Source organism: Xyrauchen texanus, chromosome 45 (genome assembly GCF_025860055.1).
Source record: "Xyrauchen texanus isolate HMW12.3.18 chromosome 45, RBS_HiC_50CHRs, whole genome shotgun sequence".
NCBI classification, from domain to species: Eukaryota; Metazoa; Chordata; class Actinopteri; order Cypriniformes; family Catostomidae; genus Xyrauchen; species Xyrauchen texanus.
In genome coordinates this window covers 8744723-8761883 of record NC_068320.1, presented here as the reverse complement: position 1 = coordinate 8761883, position 17161 = coordinate 8744723, and the positions used below count along the sequence as shown (strand labels likewise).

General features: G+C 39.2%; 1 protein-coding gene across 1 annotated transcript in view; it reads left to right on the top strand.

Annotated features, from left to right (window-relative positions):
- Positions 1-17161, top strand: part of LOC127637422 (membrane-associated guanylate kinase, WW and PDZ domain-containing protein 2-like) — a 283966-nt gene that overhangs the window by 80883 nt on the left and 185922 nt on the right. Inside the window, exon 2 of the mRNA XM_052118464.1 lies at positions 11394-11510. Within this exon, the coding sequence (XP_051974424.1) occupies positions 11394-11510 (117 nt within the window). The remainder of the gene's footprint in view (positions 1-11393; positions 11511-17161) is intronic.

Below are 17161 nucleotides of genomic sequence, written 5' to 3'. Positions count from 1 at the left end.
TCAGCAGCCATGGATAAAAGGGTGTTCCTCAAAACACCTAGCCAGTCCTTTTGGCCTGCCATCTGGGCAGTTAGGCTAAGCATCTGCAACATTTTGGCACACTTCTGGTGAGAGTAAGGGCAAGAGACTAATGCAAGATCAAACAGAATTTGGAGCTAAAGGCAAAGTGAGACAGCAACGTGTATAATGTACAGCTAGGTTTTGCTAGGTGTGGTTAACAATTGAAATGTGTTCCTGATTATTACTATCTTAGCTGCAAATAGCAGGGTGCTCAGATTTGTGTGGATCTGAGTGGTTTTGCTAAAAGAGCGTAAGCCTAGATTTAATAAATGACTTAAGATGTTTCGTTGGGTCAAATTATTTATCAGCACTTACTGATAGCATACAACAGGCTTGATCTTTGAACACATGAAGAGGAGAAAGAAAGAGGAAGAAAAGAGCTTTCCTATTAGATTGTGTCTATTAGTGGTGCTCAAAATTATGCCATAGAAATCGTCTAGATTACTAGTGTAGCTGGCTCATAAAATTTAAGCAACTTGTTGCAAATAAACACAAAATCGAGAAGAAAAGTATGTCTAGTTACTTTTGCAGTTTTATGGGGAAATAAAACTACACTAGACCAAGAGGGTTAAATGGGAAAATGAATAGCTGACTTCTATTATTAGTAAAAATAATAAAAAGGCTTGAAGAAGTGATTAAAATAGCAGAATAACCTTGTATTGGGAATAATCAATAGCACTTATGATCAACAATTAGATTTGCTTTGGGCATCATTCTATAGTTGGTTACAGCTGTTGCGTGTTCAAGACCACACCATGTGTTTGTCCCTCTATAAAGTTTAGTCAACGTGCCATTGAAAGTTCCCAATAACTATAAAAATTATTCTCTATCTAAACAGTTTACATGTAATCAAGTTTTTAGATTTAATCAACAAAGTAACTGCAAATTTAGCTGAACAGCGTTCAGTAAGGGATGCACCTGAAAGGTGCAGGTGAAGTTAGATGAGAAGAATTAAAGTTAAGGAAAGAGAAAGTGAGAATTCAGAAACCAGAAATGGGGTTAAAGGAAAATGGTTTAGATCACTTCACTCTGCATGCACACAAGCTGTAGATAAAGGCTTCATGTAAATTATGCTTGCAGCTAACTGTTGAAGCTATTAGTTAGCTTAGCCTAAGCTAAGGGGCTGCTAAGTTGGGTTAGCTTAGCCACCTAGGCTGGTTTGTTTACAAAATGGCGTCGGAAGGAAACACGTGCTATCTGGAGTGAGCACTTCCTGTGACAAGTCGTTGTCATGGGAACCAATGCACTTCAGAGTTTCAGTGAGTGAAACACAGTTTTGATCACCAGGAAGCTAAGCCTTTTAGATGCACAGATAATGTTTAGATGAAGGACATCAATCTAACTATAATTTGTAAGGCCTTTATACTGTGAAAATGGGAGCATCGCCCAAATCTACATTTATATAACACTGTACTGAGATTTCTTCATCAGAAACAGGTTAAGCAATCAATTCTGGTACAGTTTACATGCCGCTGAGCTGAGATACCTTCATCAAAACAGACTTACACTTTAATACTGAAATTAGGGTTTCTCCGCTAAAATCATATTACTCGTACACTGATACCTTTTGAAAATATGCTTAAATGTGTTAAGACTCTTTCAATTACAGTAGAGATGTCAATTCAAGCCATCACTTTATCCGCATCCAAACAAGCCAGCAACTAGTGAAGCAAATGCCGTTTCGCATGTCATGTCCTATTCTGACCGGAATTATTCAATGCACACTTTTAAGTTGACAGTGGTTAAAGCTCATAACCTTTGTTTAATCATGCCCGCATTCTCCACCATTATGTAGCGAATCAGCTCTATATTCTTCCACCATTAGGTAGCGAATCAGCTCTATGAAATATTAATAATCAATCATAACTTGTTATAATCGATTATGAATATTTGGATCAGTTAATCGGGTTAACTTGATGTAGCTACATTAACATTACAACCAAATACTCGGTTCATCCCGTGAACACTCAATATTGGTTATTAATTAATTAATTAATTAATAGAAAGGTACATTTCCGGGGCATGGGAAATGTCTTTCTTACTAAGTATTAAGAGCAAGTAGTCAAAATCTATGATTAGTGACTTTAGATATGAGCTTGAGACACAGACAACTTTACATGTGACATGAACAAGACTTTATTAACTAGACTAAACATTTAAACTACTCTAACATACATATACATACATTCATACAGTTTACCAAGGGAAAGAGGGCTGAAACAGAATACAGGAAGGCAAGAAGTTATAGCATTGTTTGAAGTTCAGCAGATCAACAGCCTGAGCAAACCATCATATTAGTTCTGACACGCCCTTTTTAGAAAGGGGTTAAGGATACTTAATGTATCAAATAATGAGACTAAGTTTGATACTTGCATGTCCCATTTGAAATAAACTGTCCTGATGCAATTTGTTGAGGCTCCAGTTGATCTTTGATGTTGTCTTGATGAGAGAGAGAACCAGTGAGAGTCAGAGGATCTTGGTGAATGGGCAGTCAAGGCTGTAGGTAGCCTGGCACATGCTTGGGAGTCCTTGGGGCCTTCTAGGGTGGCATCATTCAGCGAGAGAGTGAGAGAGCACAAGGCTCAGAGGGCAAGAGAGGCAGGAAGCAAGGGAGGCTAAGAGTGAGCGAGGAAGAGAGAGGATAAGAGGTAAGAAGAGAATGAGAGGAAGTGGGCGTAGCAATTTTATACCCTCGGAAACAGGTCCCACCTCTCATTGGCTCGACCAATAAGAAGGGTTTGAGTTCTAGGCGGAATTTGGTTTATTGCTCTTTGTTGTAAAATTGCCCATTGCATGTGCAAGAAAGAAAATAGGAAATATACTTTTAATACTAATATGTTGTTGTTATCGACATATCATGTACACAGTCATTTCAATCTTCAAAATACCAAGTTATAGAGACCAAATATGCCACACATATGATTTTGGTTAACCATAGTATGCAAAGTCTGAAACATTAACCCATTAGTTTGCAAGAAAACATAGATCAAGCACATTTAAGGGAAAATGTGAGATGGCACATTAGATACATGTCAATATTTATCACATGGATATATAGAATATATATATAGGATTAACAGGGTTCATTTCTCTTTCTCAGTAAGAGAATGAAGGGAGGGTCAGCACTTCTCTGAACATTCCTTTGGAGGTCGTAAAGGCCTCCATTACTCTGGGCATGAGAGAGTTCCTTTGTCAAAGCTCATTTGCATGTTTATGACAGTAAGAGATTTTGGGCTGAATGACTCAAAAGATAGTAAAACATCGCGTAATATCATTCTACAGAGATCTTATATTCGAATTCAGCTCGGACAAATCGTAAGGTTTAATTTGATACCAAGAAAGGTATATTTAGTACACTTAATAAGGGAATATACACTGAGGCTATTAAATATGAGGCCTCAGAGTTTAAAACACACCACGAAACAGTTCTAACGAGTTTGATATACCTCAGAAATACACAACATACAGGGATTACACGTATTTCATTAGCAATATGCAGTTCTGTGTTTAACTGAAAAACACACACACACACACATTTTTACGTTCAAAGTTTCCCCCTTCCTGTCAACACGATAAGCACGTGGTGAGCATGCGGATGTCACATGCGGTTCTCTGTCAATAGTTCATTGTCTCTTTGTCAATACATTTATTGTGCTTGTGGAGGCTGGTTGGCGCTATTTCAGTAATTAGGGGAGTTTTTAACAGTAAGTTCTTGTTTGTTCGTGAATCTGTTAAGGCCACTGATCCTCCGCCATACCTTACACTGAATACTTAACTTACTGACCCTGTGTGGGTTTGTTATGAAATGTATTTGTTAAGAAACAACTTTGCACGCTCATTTAAACTGTGAAGTTCTCTCAAGTTCTTTTATACAAAAGGTCAAAGAGTTCTTCCATTGACCAGTGTTCAGACTTCTGTCGCTTTTTCTTGATTCATATTCAGCCATCTGACTTTCTAGGGTATGCCTTTGATGGGTTTTTTTTTTTTTTATTAAACTTCTGTTGTGTCCAAAATCAAATGGTGGTGTTGCGGTGTCTTCATTTCTTCACAAAGCCCATTCCAGCATCTCCATAGTTCTGACCCTGATTCTAATAATTTTCTTCATACAGTGCTGTGAAAAAGTATTTTATTATGTTTATTTTTGTGTATTTTCTTCAAGCAAGATATAAAATAAACAAAGGTAACCTGAGTAAACACAAAATACAGTTTTCAAATATATATATATATATATATATATATATATATATATATATATATATATATTTAATTGAAGCAAAAAAAGATGTTAAAAAAGAACTCCTTAAACTTAATAGCTAGTTGTGCCACCTTTAGCAGCACCAACTGCAACCAAACGATTCCGATAATTGGAGATCAGTCTTTCACAACGCTGTGGTGGAATTTTTGGCCAACTCATCTTTACAGAACTGCTTTAGTTCAGCCACATTGGAGGGTTTTCATGCATGAACTGCCCGTTTAAGGTCCTGTCACAGCATCCCAATTGGGTTCAAGTCAGAAGTTTGACTTGGCCACTCCAGAAGTTTAATTTGGCTTCTTTTGAGCCATTCAGAGGTGGTGTAACTCCTAAGCTTTGGATCAACTTTGGTCTTGCTGCATAATCCAGTTGCCCTTAAGCTTCAACTCGCAGAATGATGACTGGACGTTCTCCTTTAGGATTTTCTAGTAGAGAGCAGAATTCATGTTTCCCTCAATTATTGCACATTGCCCTGGTCACACTACCACCACCATGCTTGACTGTAGGTATGATGCTCTTTTTTTTTTAATTCTGAGTTTGATTTAATGATGTAACGGGAACCCTGTCATTCCAAACTACTCCACTTTCTCCCAAAAGATTTGAGGATCATAAAGGTGTGTTTTGGAAAAATTCAGATGATCCTTAATGTTCTTCTGGGTTAGCAGTGGTTTTCTCCTCGCCGCACTTGCATGGATGCCATTTTTCACCCATTGTCTTTCTGATAGTAGAGTCATGAAAAGTGACACTACCCCCCTCCCCACACACACACAGACACATCATGGTGTCCAATCTAGACAGGACAGGATGGAACGACCAAGGGCAGGAAGGTGGCCAAGGCACCAGGGCAGACTGAGCGGACAATTGAGGAGCCAGGTTAGGTCAGGTGGTCGGCCAGGGAAAAAGGGCAGACGGGTGGAGATTTAGGGAGCTAGAATAGTTTTGGTGGACAGCCAGGGAAACAAGACAGACTAGGTGAAGGAATGGGAACCAACAAGCAGACCCAGTGATGAGGAAGGGACAAGAAAGGAGTTTGGTGCAGAAAAGAACTAGAATGGGGCTTAGGTCAGGGAAAGTGGCAACGCAAGTGGGAACTTGGGAGAGGATGAGGGTAGTAATGAGGGTGATAAAGGCAGGATGAGCCTGGGTGGTAACTGGGCGATATATCATTTATAGCGGGAGATATCATTTATACATACATTCTCATTTATACATTCATTCATTTGGCAGATGCTTTTATCCAAAGCGACTTACAAAAGAGGAACACATAAGCGAACCATCAGACAGTGGTATGAAAAAGTGCCATATTGCAAAGTTTCACTAGCATCAGAATAGTAATATTCAAAACAGATTAAAGTGCACAATAATAATTTATTTATTTTTTGCTCATTGAAAAAATGTGTTTTAAGCCATTTTTTGAAGACAGCTTAACGGATGGAGTTGGAATGTCATTCTGCCAATGTGGTACGATGAAGCCAAATGTCTGGGAAAGTATTTTGGTACAACAAGGCGACGTTCCTTAGCCAACCGCAGGCTTCTAGTGGGCGCGTAGCTCTACAGAATTGATTTTAGGTATGCTGAAGCAGACCCAGTAACTGTTCTGTATGCCAGCATCAGAGCCTTGAATTTGATACATGCATCAACAAGTCACTGAACAACAAGTTGTATGGCATGTTCAGAGAGGAAGGGTCGTATCTTCCTGATATGTAAATCTACATGATCTTGGGGTCTTTGATATGTGATCTGTGAAATTTCGTTTTTTATCGATGGTTACCCCTAGATTTCTGACCACTTTGGAAGGCTTTACTGTAGTTGAACCCAGCTGCACAGTGATGTTGTGTTCAACAGCAGGGTTGGCTGGAAAGACAAGGAGTTCGTTCTTTGCTGGGTTGGTGTTGCAGTTGGTGTTCCTTCATCCAGGCCAAGATGTTTGCCAAAAAGGCAGAGATTCCAGCAGTTACTGTGGCGTCATTGGGATGGAAAGACAAGTAGAGCTGTGTGTCATTGGCATAGTGGTAAGATAAACCATATGCCTGAATGATGGGCCAATGAAAGAAGAAGTCATTGATTGAATGATTGGTAGCAGATGTCAGACAGGTGCTGGTTACTGGGCTGAGCAACAGACTGGCCACAGGGAACAGGACAGGCTCGTTGACTGTCTCAGGAAACTGGAAAGACTCGACCATGGGGAACTGGACTGGCAGTGATCGGCTGCCATGGTCGGGAGTGCTGGCAGCGACTGGGAAACTGCCTCCATGGCCGAGAACACTGACGGCTGCAGGGGAATGGCCTTCGTGGCCGAGGGAGCTAGCAGCGACTGGGGAACTGTCTCCATGTCCGAGAACACTGATGGCAGCAGGGGAATGGCCTTCGTCGCAGCAACTGGGGGCTGGCAGCAACTGGGGGCTGAAAACATGTGCTGACAGATTGAAAAGGCAGTGAGGGGAGATGGAAAAAGGAAGATTCCCATTGTGCCTTTGTTGGGTCCAGAATTGGTTGGATTGTTCTGTCAAAGTTTGTAAGGAAGGACCCAAATGCAAGAAGGCAGAAAACTGCTTTTATTTAAATAAACAAATAAAATACAAATCAAAACTCTTATGAGGGAGAAGAACAAACAACCGAAAAACAAATCAGAAACTAGATCGACTGAAACTGGAGACAGGAAATGGAGAACTGACCAGAACATGCTGACAGAGCTTCAACACAGCAAAACAATCCAACAAAGACAAAGGAGAGAATATATAGGAGCTGGAATTTGGAGAGAGGTGCCGCTGGTGACGAGCTGAGTGGAGAAACTATCAGTCATTCTAGCAACAGAGCTGACATACTCCATGTGGCACCTGCAAAACACATGAGGGAGAGAAAGGAAAACAGACACATACCAACACATGACCAGACAGACTGTGACAATTTGGCCTTGTTAGGAGATGATCAACATTATTTGCTTCACCTGTGAGTGGTCATAATATTTTGACTCATCTGTACATATAATTTGAAATGAACAGTAATGTTAAGCTAGTCTGTTAAACCTGTTTGTGAGTGTTTGATTTGAAGGGCTTTGAGTTCGAAGAATCATTCAGAAATTTGCTAAAAAATGGATACAAGGTGTCTGGGCAATACTTAGATTTTTTGGCTGGGATGGACATTTAACCTTCCAGATAATCTAATAGCTCAAGGGATGTGGACAAGGGAACACATTTCAGTTTCTGTGTGTGGCAAATCTACAGCCTGCAGGGTTTGTCAAAGTCAAACTCTAGTCTTATTTTGGTTATGTTTCTTGTTTGCTGTACTCTGAGTCTGTTGCGTTGTACGAAAAAATATTGCATGCTCAAACCCTAGTGTGACCACCCATTAATTAAGAAGTAGTTAATCCAAAATGTAACATTCTGTCATTATTTACTCAGCCTCATGTTGTTCCAAACCAGTATGCCTTTCTTTCTTCTGCAGAACACAAAAGTGATTTTTTTTTCTGGAAAAGTCTATATAATGCATGTAGATAGTGAATTTTGAACACCCTAGCAACCACCTTGCAACCACTAGCATGGTGGAAGTGAGTTTTGCACAGACAAGCACCACTCTAGTTGTGAAATCTAGTTAATTTATGCTGCACATCTCGAGTCCACCCATAGAGGGTGATGAATCACTATTCATCACCCTTGTTGGACATGGAGGGAGAGAGAGCTTTGTGATAGGTTTCCACTGTCAGAGCGCGTTCCTTCTGCAGCGTCCCAGTGCTCAGCCTCTCTTTCTCTCTCTCCGGTCACTGCAGCGCGGCAGTCTCTGTTACGGCAACGTGCAGAGAGACAGCCTATAGCACTGAACCCATCTCACACTTCTAGAAACCTGCACACTGTGGCCGCAGACCTGTGGAGATCTGGACTACACACACACACACACACACACACATACATGCACACAGACACTCAAACGTCATCTGAAACATCTGGCTGAACCATGCAAGAGAGGTGCCTTTCTACTGTGCTCTGTGAGTCAACTTATGAATCGTGTTAATGTGTGTGGGGGCTTGAGAGTGGGGGCGGGGGTGGGGTGTGTGAATGCAGGGGTCTTCAGGGTCTGCAGTCTTAATTTATTTCTCTTCAAGGAGCTGTGTGTGAAACTGAGATACTATTCAATTTGTATGTTCATTTGACACTAATATCCTGTTTTGTGTAAGCCAGACAGAGCTGTCTGTGTTTTATTTTAATTTGTGCTTTGATTGTAAATCAGAGGTTTTACTGAATTGTGATTGTATTTGTGAGAGCATGATTGTCATGTCTGGTTAACAGGTTTGTCTGAACTAGGTTATTCTGAAAGCGTATGGTTTGTTCTAGGGTTCTCATCTCCACTGGTGTGGATGTCTGACGTGTGTTTGTGTATGTGTGTGTGTGTGTGTGTGTGTGAGTGTGTAGGTGTGTTTTTGGTGTGTGCATGGTTGAAGCACGGAAGTCTAAGAGTCAATGCTTTTTGAAACACAACGATGAACACAATTAGTTTGTATAACTTCTATTCGATACGCTCCTCATGGTCTTTGATGACATACGACAGGTGACATCTTGTTTTTGAATTAGCTTTAGTGTGTAAATTATACCTATTTGTTGCTGCAAATTTGCATGACTTTTTTTATTTGTGGCATACGAAAGGAGACATTTTACAGAATGCCCTGGCTGCTCTTTTCCATACAATTGAAGTGAATGGGGACTGGGTTGTTGAGCACCAAAAAGGACAAAAAGGCACCATAAAAGTAGCTTATTTGACTTGTGACCTATATTTGCAGTCTTCTGAAGCCATACAATAGGTTTGTGTGAGAAACAGTGATATTTATGTTGTTATTAGTTGAAAAACGTCCCCTCAGTGGTGCTCATAAATCTCATTCAATGCATATAAATACTTAAAGTTGGCACCTGAAAATGCATCCCACTAGGTTTGGTGACTACAAATGCCATCGGTTTTTGTGTGCTTTGTAACAACATAAAGTTGAATATGCAGATGTGCAAATATTCTTTTTTGGGGGGGGGACTAGTTAGTTTAGGGTGTAAGCTTTGCTGTGAAAGTTTTGCTTTTGTCTTATTGCTATTTTTTGTATTGGAGGAAAGATTAGGAGGAATAGGGATTCCTATGGACTTGGAAAACCTCAAAATATCACGGAATTTAAAAATCCGTTTTTTCAGGCCTGGTAAAATCAACATTTCTATATTGAATATAAACTTTCTAGTTATGGTCTGCTATAAATATTTCATCATTTAATATTGCTTTTTATTAGAGCTTGTGTAGAGTAGACCAATAGTGTTGCCTGATGTGTTGCCTGAGAGATTAATTCACAAATCAGTGTGTATATATATATATATATATATATATATATATATATATATATATATATATATATATTTTATATATGGTTTCCAGAAATCACAAAAGACTAGAATAATATGGTGGGTCAAATTACTCAAAATTAAATAATTAAATACTTATTTACATACATTGTTTAATACATGATGAAGTAGTTTTTAACAATTTCATTATGTATTTAAATATGTAAATATTTTTATATTTATTTAATTGTTTAATTTTGAATAATTTGTCCCTACATAGAAAATTCATGGGAAATCTTTGGTCAAAAAGAGTGGGAACTGTGGATGAACCAATGTATCTGCCACCGATATTTATCGGCCTATTATTGACCAAATGAAAACAATCGGCATATCGATCATAAGCATGAAAACGCTGATATGAAAAACCGATGGTTTATTAATAATTAATAACATAAATATTTTACATTGTATTAAGTTTATAATCATTTATTCTATGCATAACATAAAAACCCTACCAAATGTTGAATATGCATAGTATATATTGTGCTCTATCATAATATGTAAAATGTGAGTTCTGTTGTTTAGAAGGGCAAAACTCTTTTAGAAGTGCAAAATAAACCCTTTTCCCCCAAATCAATCTTCATGTTATATTTCTTGTTTTAATCTTTTTTAATCATTTGTATTTATCTTTGATTGTGCACCTGCTGAAAATACCCCCAATTGAAATTCTAAGAGTTTTCATTACGAGTACTATTACTAGTCTAGTGTGTTTTGGTCATATTCCATTAGGATTTAATGGTATGTATTGGATTCCATTATAGATATGCATTGGTCTATAATAGTATCCACTAGACATAACATGCCACCAATAGAAGCCAACCCATTACCAGTACAGACCCACCCGGACCATTATAGTTTCCATTAAAACCAATACAGTTAGCATTATAACCATTAAAACCAATACAATTAGCATTATAACCATTAAAACCATTACAATTTCTGTGAGGGTTTCTGTTGTTGTTGTTGTTTTTTCAGCATGACCTGTCATGTATTCAACAGATCCTTATTCCTAAGCAAAATAGTGCTCTGACTACAGTAAGTTAAGTAGCTGGCAAAATATTGGTATTGGCCTATCATTTTTTGTTACATCGGTGCATCCCAAGTGGAAACCCTGAGGAATGCTGTAGATTCACTACTCTTTTTCTTTCTCTGCTTATAAAACACATTTTCAAAAGCTATCCCCCTCCCCATTTCATCATAGGATGTAACAATGATGACAACGTGTGTGTGAATGTATACCATTGGAAAGACCCTATGGGAATCTCTGCACTGTTATGTGGCACTGTAATGCCAAGATATTTCCTTCCACTATCGGAAACATATTATGTGGTATATTTGGCCCATGTGTGTGTTTGTGTGTTTATATCGATGGAAGAATGGCTTTACAGGAAAAAAATACCCCCTCAGGAGCCTGACAAAAATATTTTACCACTGAACAAAGTGAAAAACTATCACAGATGTGTTCTTGCAGCTCTTCAGAGCAGCACTTTGGGGTCGGGTTTATATCAAGTGACCGAATCTTGGTTTGCTGTAGTATTGTCAGGCCATTTCCTCTACAAGCATGCACATAATGGAGTCGTTTATTACCTCAGAAAACTTCACACAAAGGCATTTCTGTTTATAGCAATTGTGAAGTAAATGCTTTGGAGTTTGTTATCAGATGAGATTTCATCACGGTGGAGGATCATCTCACTATCTGTGTGTCTGTGTTACAGGAGGTGTCGTGGATAAAGATCTTAGACAGTATCTCAACCTACGTTTCCAGAAAGGCTCACTGGATCACGAGCTTCAGCAAATAATTCGGGACAACCTTTATCTTCGCACCATACCCTGTGAGTAACCGTTGACTCACGCCGCCCACTCTGGCCTGACCCTCTAGGCTGGCCTCTGGCTTATGGGTGATTTATCTGTTTTGTTCATGAAGCCCTGGCTGATATTTTCTGATTGTTGTATTAAAAGGTGGTCACTCTAGATTTTAGGTATATACTTTGTTTTAAATAACCATTTCCACCCTCAAACCAAGTCTTTTTCTTTATAATGAAGTGGAGTTTATATGTGTAATTGCATATACTTAAAGCTGTAATCTGTAAGTGGTTGTTTGAAATGTTTGAAGATGTTATTCACAGAGGTAAGCTTTGTCTTTGGTTTTCACTGTCGCTTGAAAGGATTTCAATGTACAGTAGCTTTTACTCAAGTGTAGGACTTGTGTTATTTTATGAGAGCAAGAGAGTGATTACTGTCCATCTGAGAGACTGAGCTGTGATTCCATGAGACCAGAGAGCGACACATGAGAAGAGGACCCTGGAGAGAGCAGGAGAGAGAATATAGATGAGAGAGAGAGAGAGAGAGGTATGGACTGACAGTGAGGTGAGTGAGGTGTGAGGACTCTAGATAGAACGCCTCAGATGTTGAAATCATTGAACGCTGGCAAGACAAAGAAGCAACAAGTAAACTCATAGCTTTAATTAAAGATAAACGAAAGAGAGAGAGACTGGGGTAGAGAGGGAGAATGAGGAATTGGATAGCTTGAAAACCCATGCATACATTTATTTTCGATCACATGTAATGGACAGGGTTCTCATGGTCATGGAAAACCTGGAAATATCAGAAATAGCCTATGGATTTTATATAGTGGATTTTATATAGTGGATTTTGCCAATACCGATAACTAAGGTGATGGAAAGGGCAGATAACAGTTTAATTGGCCAATAGTTTTTTACAAACGATTGATAGAATGTTGCAACATTTTCTTTGTCGACATAGACATAGAGGCCAGTGTCCAAAATGAATAATTTTGGGGAAAAAAGAATATTGGTTTCATAATATGGGACTTTTATCACTAAACAAGTTTGAAACACACTGGGAACTTTTATTTTGAAATTTTGGAAACTTGGTTCCGTTATAATGCTCTACACTCACCTAAAGAATTATTAGGAACACCATACTAATACTGTGTTTGACCCCCTTTCACCTTCAGAACTGCCTTAATTCTACGTGGCATTGATTCAACAAGGTGCTGAAAGCATTCTTTAGAAATGTTGGCCCATATTGATAGGATAGCATCTTGCAGTTGATGGAGATTTGTGGGATGCACATCCAGGGCACGAAGCTCCCGTTCCACCACATCCCAAAGATGCTCTATTGGGTTGAGATCTGGTGACTGTGGGGGCCAATTTAGTACAGTGAACTCATTGTCATGTTCAAGAAACCAATTTGAAATGATTCGAGCTTTGTGACATGGTGCATTATCCTGCTGGAAGTAGCCATCAGAGGATGGGTACATGGTGGCCATAAAGGGATGGACATGGTCAGAAACAATGCTCAGGTAGGCCGTGGCATTTAAACGATGCCCAATTGGCACTAAGAGGCCTAAAGTGTGCCAAGAAAACATCCCCACACCATTACACCACCACCACCAGCCTGCACAGTGGTAACAAGGCATGATGGATCCATGTTCTCATTCTGTTTACGCCAGATTCTGACTCTACCATCTGAATGTCTCAACAGAAATCGAGACTCATCAGACCAGGCAACATTTTTCCAGTCTTCAACTGTCCAATTTTGGTGAGGTCTTGCAAATTGTAGCCTCTTTTTCCTATTTGTAGTGGAGATGAGTGGGACTCGGTGGGGTCTTCTGCTGTTGTAGCCCATCCGCCTCAAGGTTGTGTGTGTTGTGGCTTCACAAATGCTTTGCTGCATACCTCGGTTGTAACGAGTGGTTATTTCAATCAAAGTTGCTCTTCTATCAGCTTGAATCAGTCGGCCCATTCTCCTCTGACCTCTAGCATCAACAAGGCATTTTCGCCCACAGGACTGCCGCATACTGGATGTTTTTCCCTTTTCACACCATTCTTTGTAAACCCTAGAAATGGTTGTGCGTGAAAATCCCAGTAACTGAGCAGATTGTGAAATACTCAGAATGGCCCGTCTGGCACCAACAACCATGCCACGCTCAAAATTGCTTAAATCACCTTTCTTTCCCATTCTGACATTCAGTTTGGAGTTCAGGAGATTGTCTTGACCAGGACCACACCCCTAAATGCATTGAAGCAACTGCCATGTGATTGGTTGATTAGATAATTGCATTATTGAGAAATTGAACAGGTGTTCCTAATAATCCTTTAGGTGAGTGTATATTTAATATTTACCAAATTAAGCTTTTTTAATCAATAATAAATTGTATTATTATTATTCACAATATACCTGTATGAAGTTGGAGACACGATGAATGTGCTGATGAGGGGTATTTCCATATAGTCACATTTGTCTTGCCTGCCCTCGCTTCAATTTAAAAAATTTAATTATCAGAGGAACATGGAGAAATAAAAAAAAGAACTATCTGCAACTATCGGCATATATTTCTGCCGATAACCGATAGTTCCAAAAAGCAACTATCGACACCAATTAGTCGGAAAAAATTATTTAATATTAGGACTTTTCAGATCTTCGTTTTCCAATGGATCACAATCTTCATTTGAACGATCTTGAAACTGATTCTTTAATCCCAGGATCAAACTTTTACTCTAAACATACTCTACAATGCGAGTAAACTACTTGCATATGTGACTAAATTTCAGGCTTTGCAACTAAAAATGTCTGTGGTTAGCCACTGCATGGTAAACTTTTATATTTCACTCACAGAGTCGAAAAGTTTTAACACAGAGTTCCTCTTACTGCCTGTTTAAAGTATGGTTTGACACACTGGTTACTTGTGTCCAAAGATCCAATCCACGAAAGCCATTTGTCATTGAACATTGTATTTATATCATTATATGCGCTACTGGGTGATGCCGGTAGTCTTAAAGGAATGTTCCGTGTTCAATACAAGTTAAGCTCAATCAACAGCATTTGTGGCATAATGTTGATTACCACAAATATTTGTCCCTCCTTTCCTTTAAAAAAAGCACAAATCTCAGTTTCAATGAGGCACTTACAATGATAGTGAGTGGGGTCAATGAAAGTGAATGTGGCCAATTATTGGAGAGTTCAAGCCACTGATATAAATAGAACTGGATCGCTGATGCAACATTAAACTACCAGCAGGAGGTGAAGCCACTGGAAGTGTTCCAGTGGCCATCTTATTATGCCCAACCTCTCAAAGAGTGTTAATGACTGACTGGAGAAAACACCCCTGTTTCACCGTCTCTGACCTGTGGATACGAAAGTTGCATTTTGCCCTCTAGTGACAATCATGTTTTCTCTGCTTTTCTCCCCAATTTGGCATGCCCAATTACCAATGTGCTCTAAGTCCTTGTGTTTGCGTAGTGACTTGCCTCAGCCCGGGTGGCAGTGGTCAATCCGTGCTCCTTATCACATGGCTTGTTGAGCGCATTACCGTGGAGACATTGCGCATGTGGAGGCTTCACGCTATTCTCAGCGGCATCAACGCACAACTCACCACACACCCCACCAAGAGCGAGAACCACATTATAGCGACCACGAGTGTGATGCTACCCACTGTAGCAAACGTGCCAATTTGGTTGCTTAGGAGACCTGGCTGGAGTCACTCAGGACGCCCTGGATTTGAACTTGTGACTCCAGGTGTGGCAGTCAGCTGAGCTACCCAGGCCCCCCGTCATGTTTAATGTTTGATTTGCTTAGATCTTTGCATTGTAGTGATGTACGTTCAGATGTTTACTTGCTGAAATTAGATGATTTCCTATTAAGTCAATAGGGACTTAACAATATGGCAGCACTGGTCTAATGAAAATAGATTTTTAAAAATATAACTTTGAATTGTACATAGAAGGGTTACCTAGAAGGTTATAAGGTCCATTTATAATTAACAGCATTTGCTGAGAGAGATTTTCTTTCATATGTAAGCAAATGGAACGGAAATATACTCAAATGAGTCAATGACAAATTGGAATCTAATCCAAAGCTTGTGAATTGGAATCAAATCTGGAAATCTGTATCGATACGCAGCGCTATTTAAAATATTTTATTTGTGGTTATGCTTGACTATAAAATATTTAATTGGCTAGCTATTGCTGTTATGTAGAGTAAAATTTGCTTGCAAACCATTTTGACTTGTTTCAGTTCTTTTCAATGAATTGGTGAAACTCGCTCACAATTTCGTCTAAATGATTTGTTTGCGAATCAGCTCTGAGATTGAAAGTTCGTGGAAAAGTCATGGAAATTCATTGGTTAAAAAGTGTTGGGACCCTGAATGCAAAAGCTTTGTTCCACAACTTAGTGAGCTGCCTACTTAGACAGCATTTTAAAGCAAACTATTTTCATAGGCACATCCGACGCAAAAGCTCATCCAACAATATGCCTCGTTTTGTCCAATATCTAAGGCAGTAGTATATATATAAAATGTCTAATGTCCAGTATATATAGTAATGTCAAATTCTACTGAAATCAGTTGTATGTCAAGTCTCTCGTTTCCTTAAAGCACTACACTGCTGCCTTTGTAGAGCATTTCAATATGGCAACTCCTTAGAAGGTAGCTGTCTATATAGGCAGTTGAAAGCAAAGGTAGCTTACTAGGTTTTGAAACAGTGCTCGTGACTACAGATATTATACAATCAAAGAAAGGAAGTTGAGGACATTTCCCAATTCCCATCACATTCTCCACGACATGATTGGCTGCTTGCTGAGCAATAGACAGTAATGCTCATAATCACAGAACTGCCTTTTGAATTATGCAACATATCTATTACAGCTTAGGGTGCTATGACAGGTTAGACATGCCACACGCACAAACACACTCACACACAGAGTGAGAGTGAGAGTCAGGGTGACATTAGACGTTGTTAGTGTTGACATTGAACCTCTAAAGGGATGAGACATGAGACACTATTATTAATGAGGGACGCAACGTCCTCTGATATCTTACCAGAGACCCTGAGACACATCATTTCTAAAATGTACCATCAGAATCAGAATTAGCTTTATTGCCAAGTATTCTTACACAAAAAAAGAATTTTATTTGGTGACAGAAGCTCCCAGTGCACAAACAATACAGCAACAAGACAAGATAATAATAATAATAATAATAATAATAATAATAATAATAATACAAAATAGATAAGCTAATTGAAGATATAAGTATATATAGAAATACACAATAAGACATAATGGGGCAGTTTTAACTGTTCTTAAGATGGATAGCCAGAGAGAAAAAAACTGTTCTTGTGCCTGATGATTCTGGTGCTCAGAGCTCTTTAGCGCCGGTCAGAAGGCAACAGTTCAAAAAGGTAATGGAAGGGTGAGTGGGGTCCAGTGGGGAGTTATTTTTCCAACTATTTTCCTCAATCTGGAAGTGTATAGTTATTGAAGGGAGGGCAGGGGGCAACCAATAATCCGCTCATCAGTCCGAACTGTCCTTTGTAGTCTTCTGATGTCTGATTTCATAGCTGAACCAAACCAGACAGTTATAGAGGTGCAGAGGACAGACTCAATGACTGCTGAGTAGAACTGGATTGGCAGCGCCTGTGGCAGGTTGAACTTTCTTAACTGGCAAAGGAAGTACAACCTC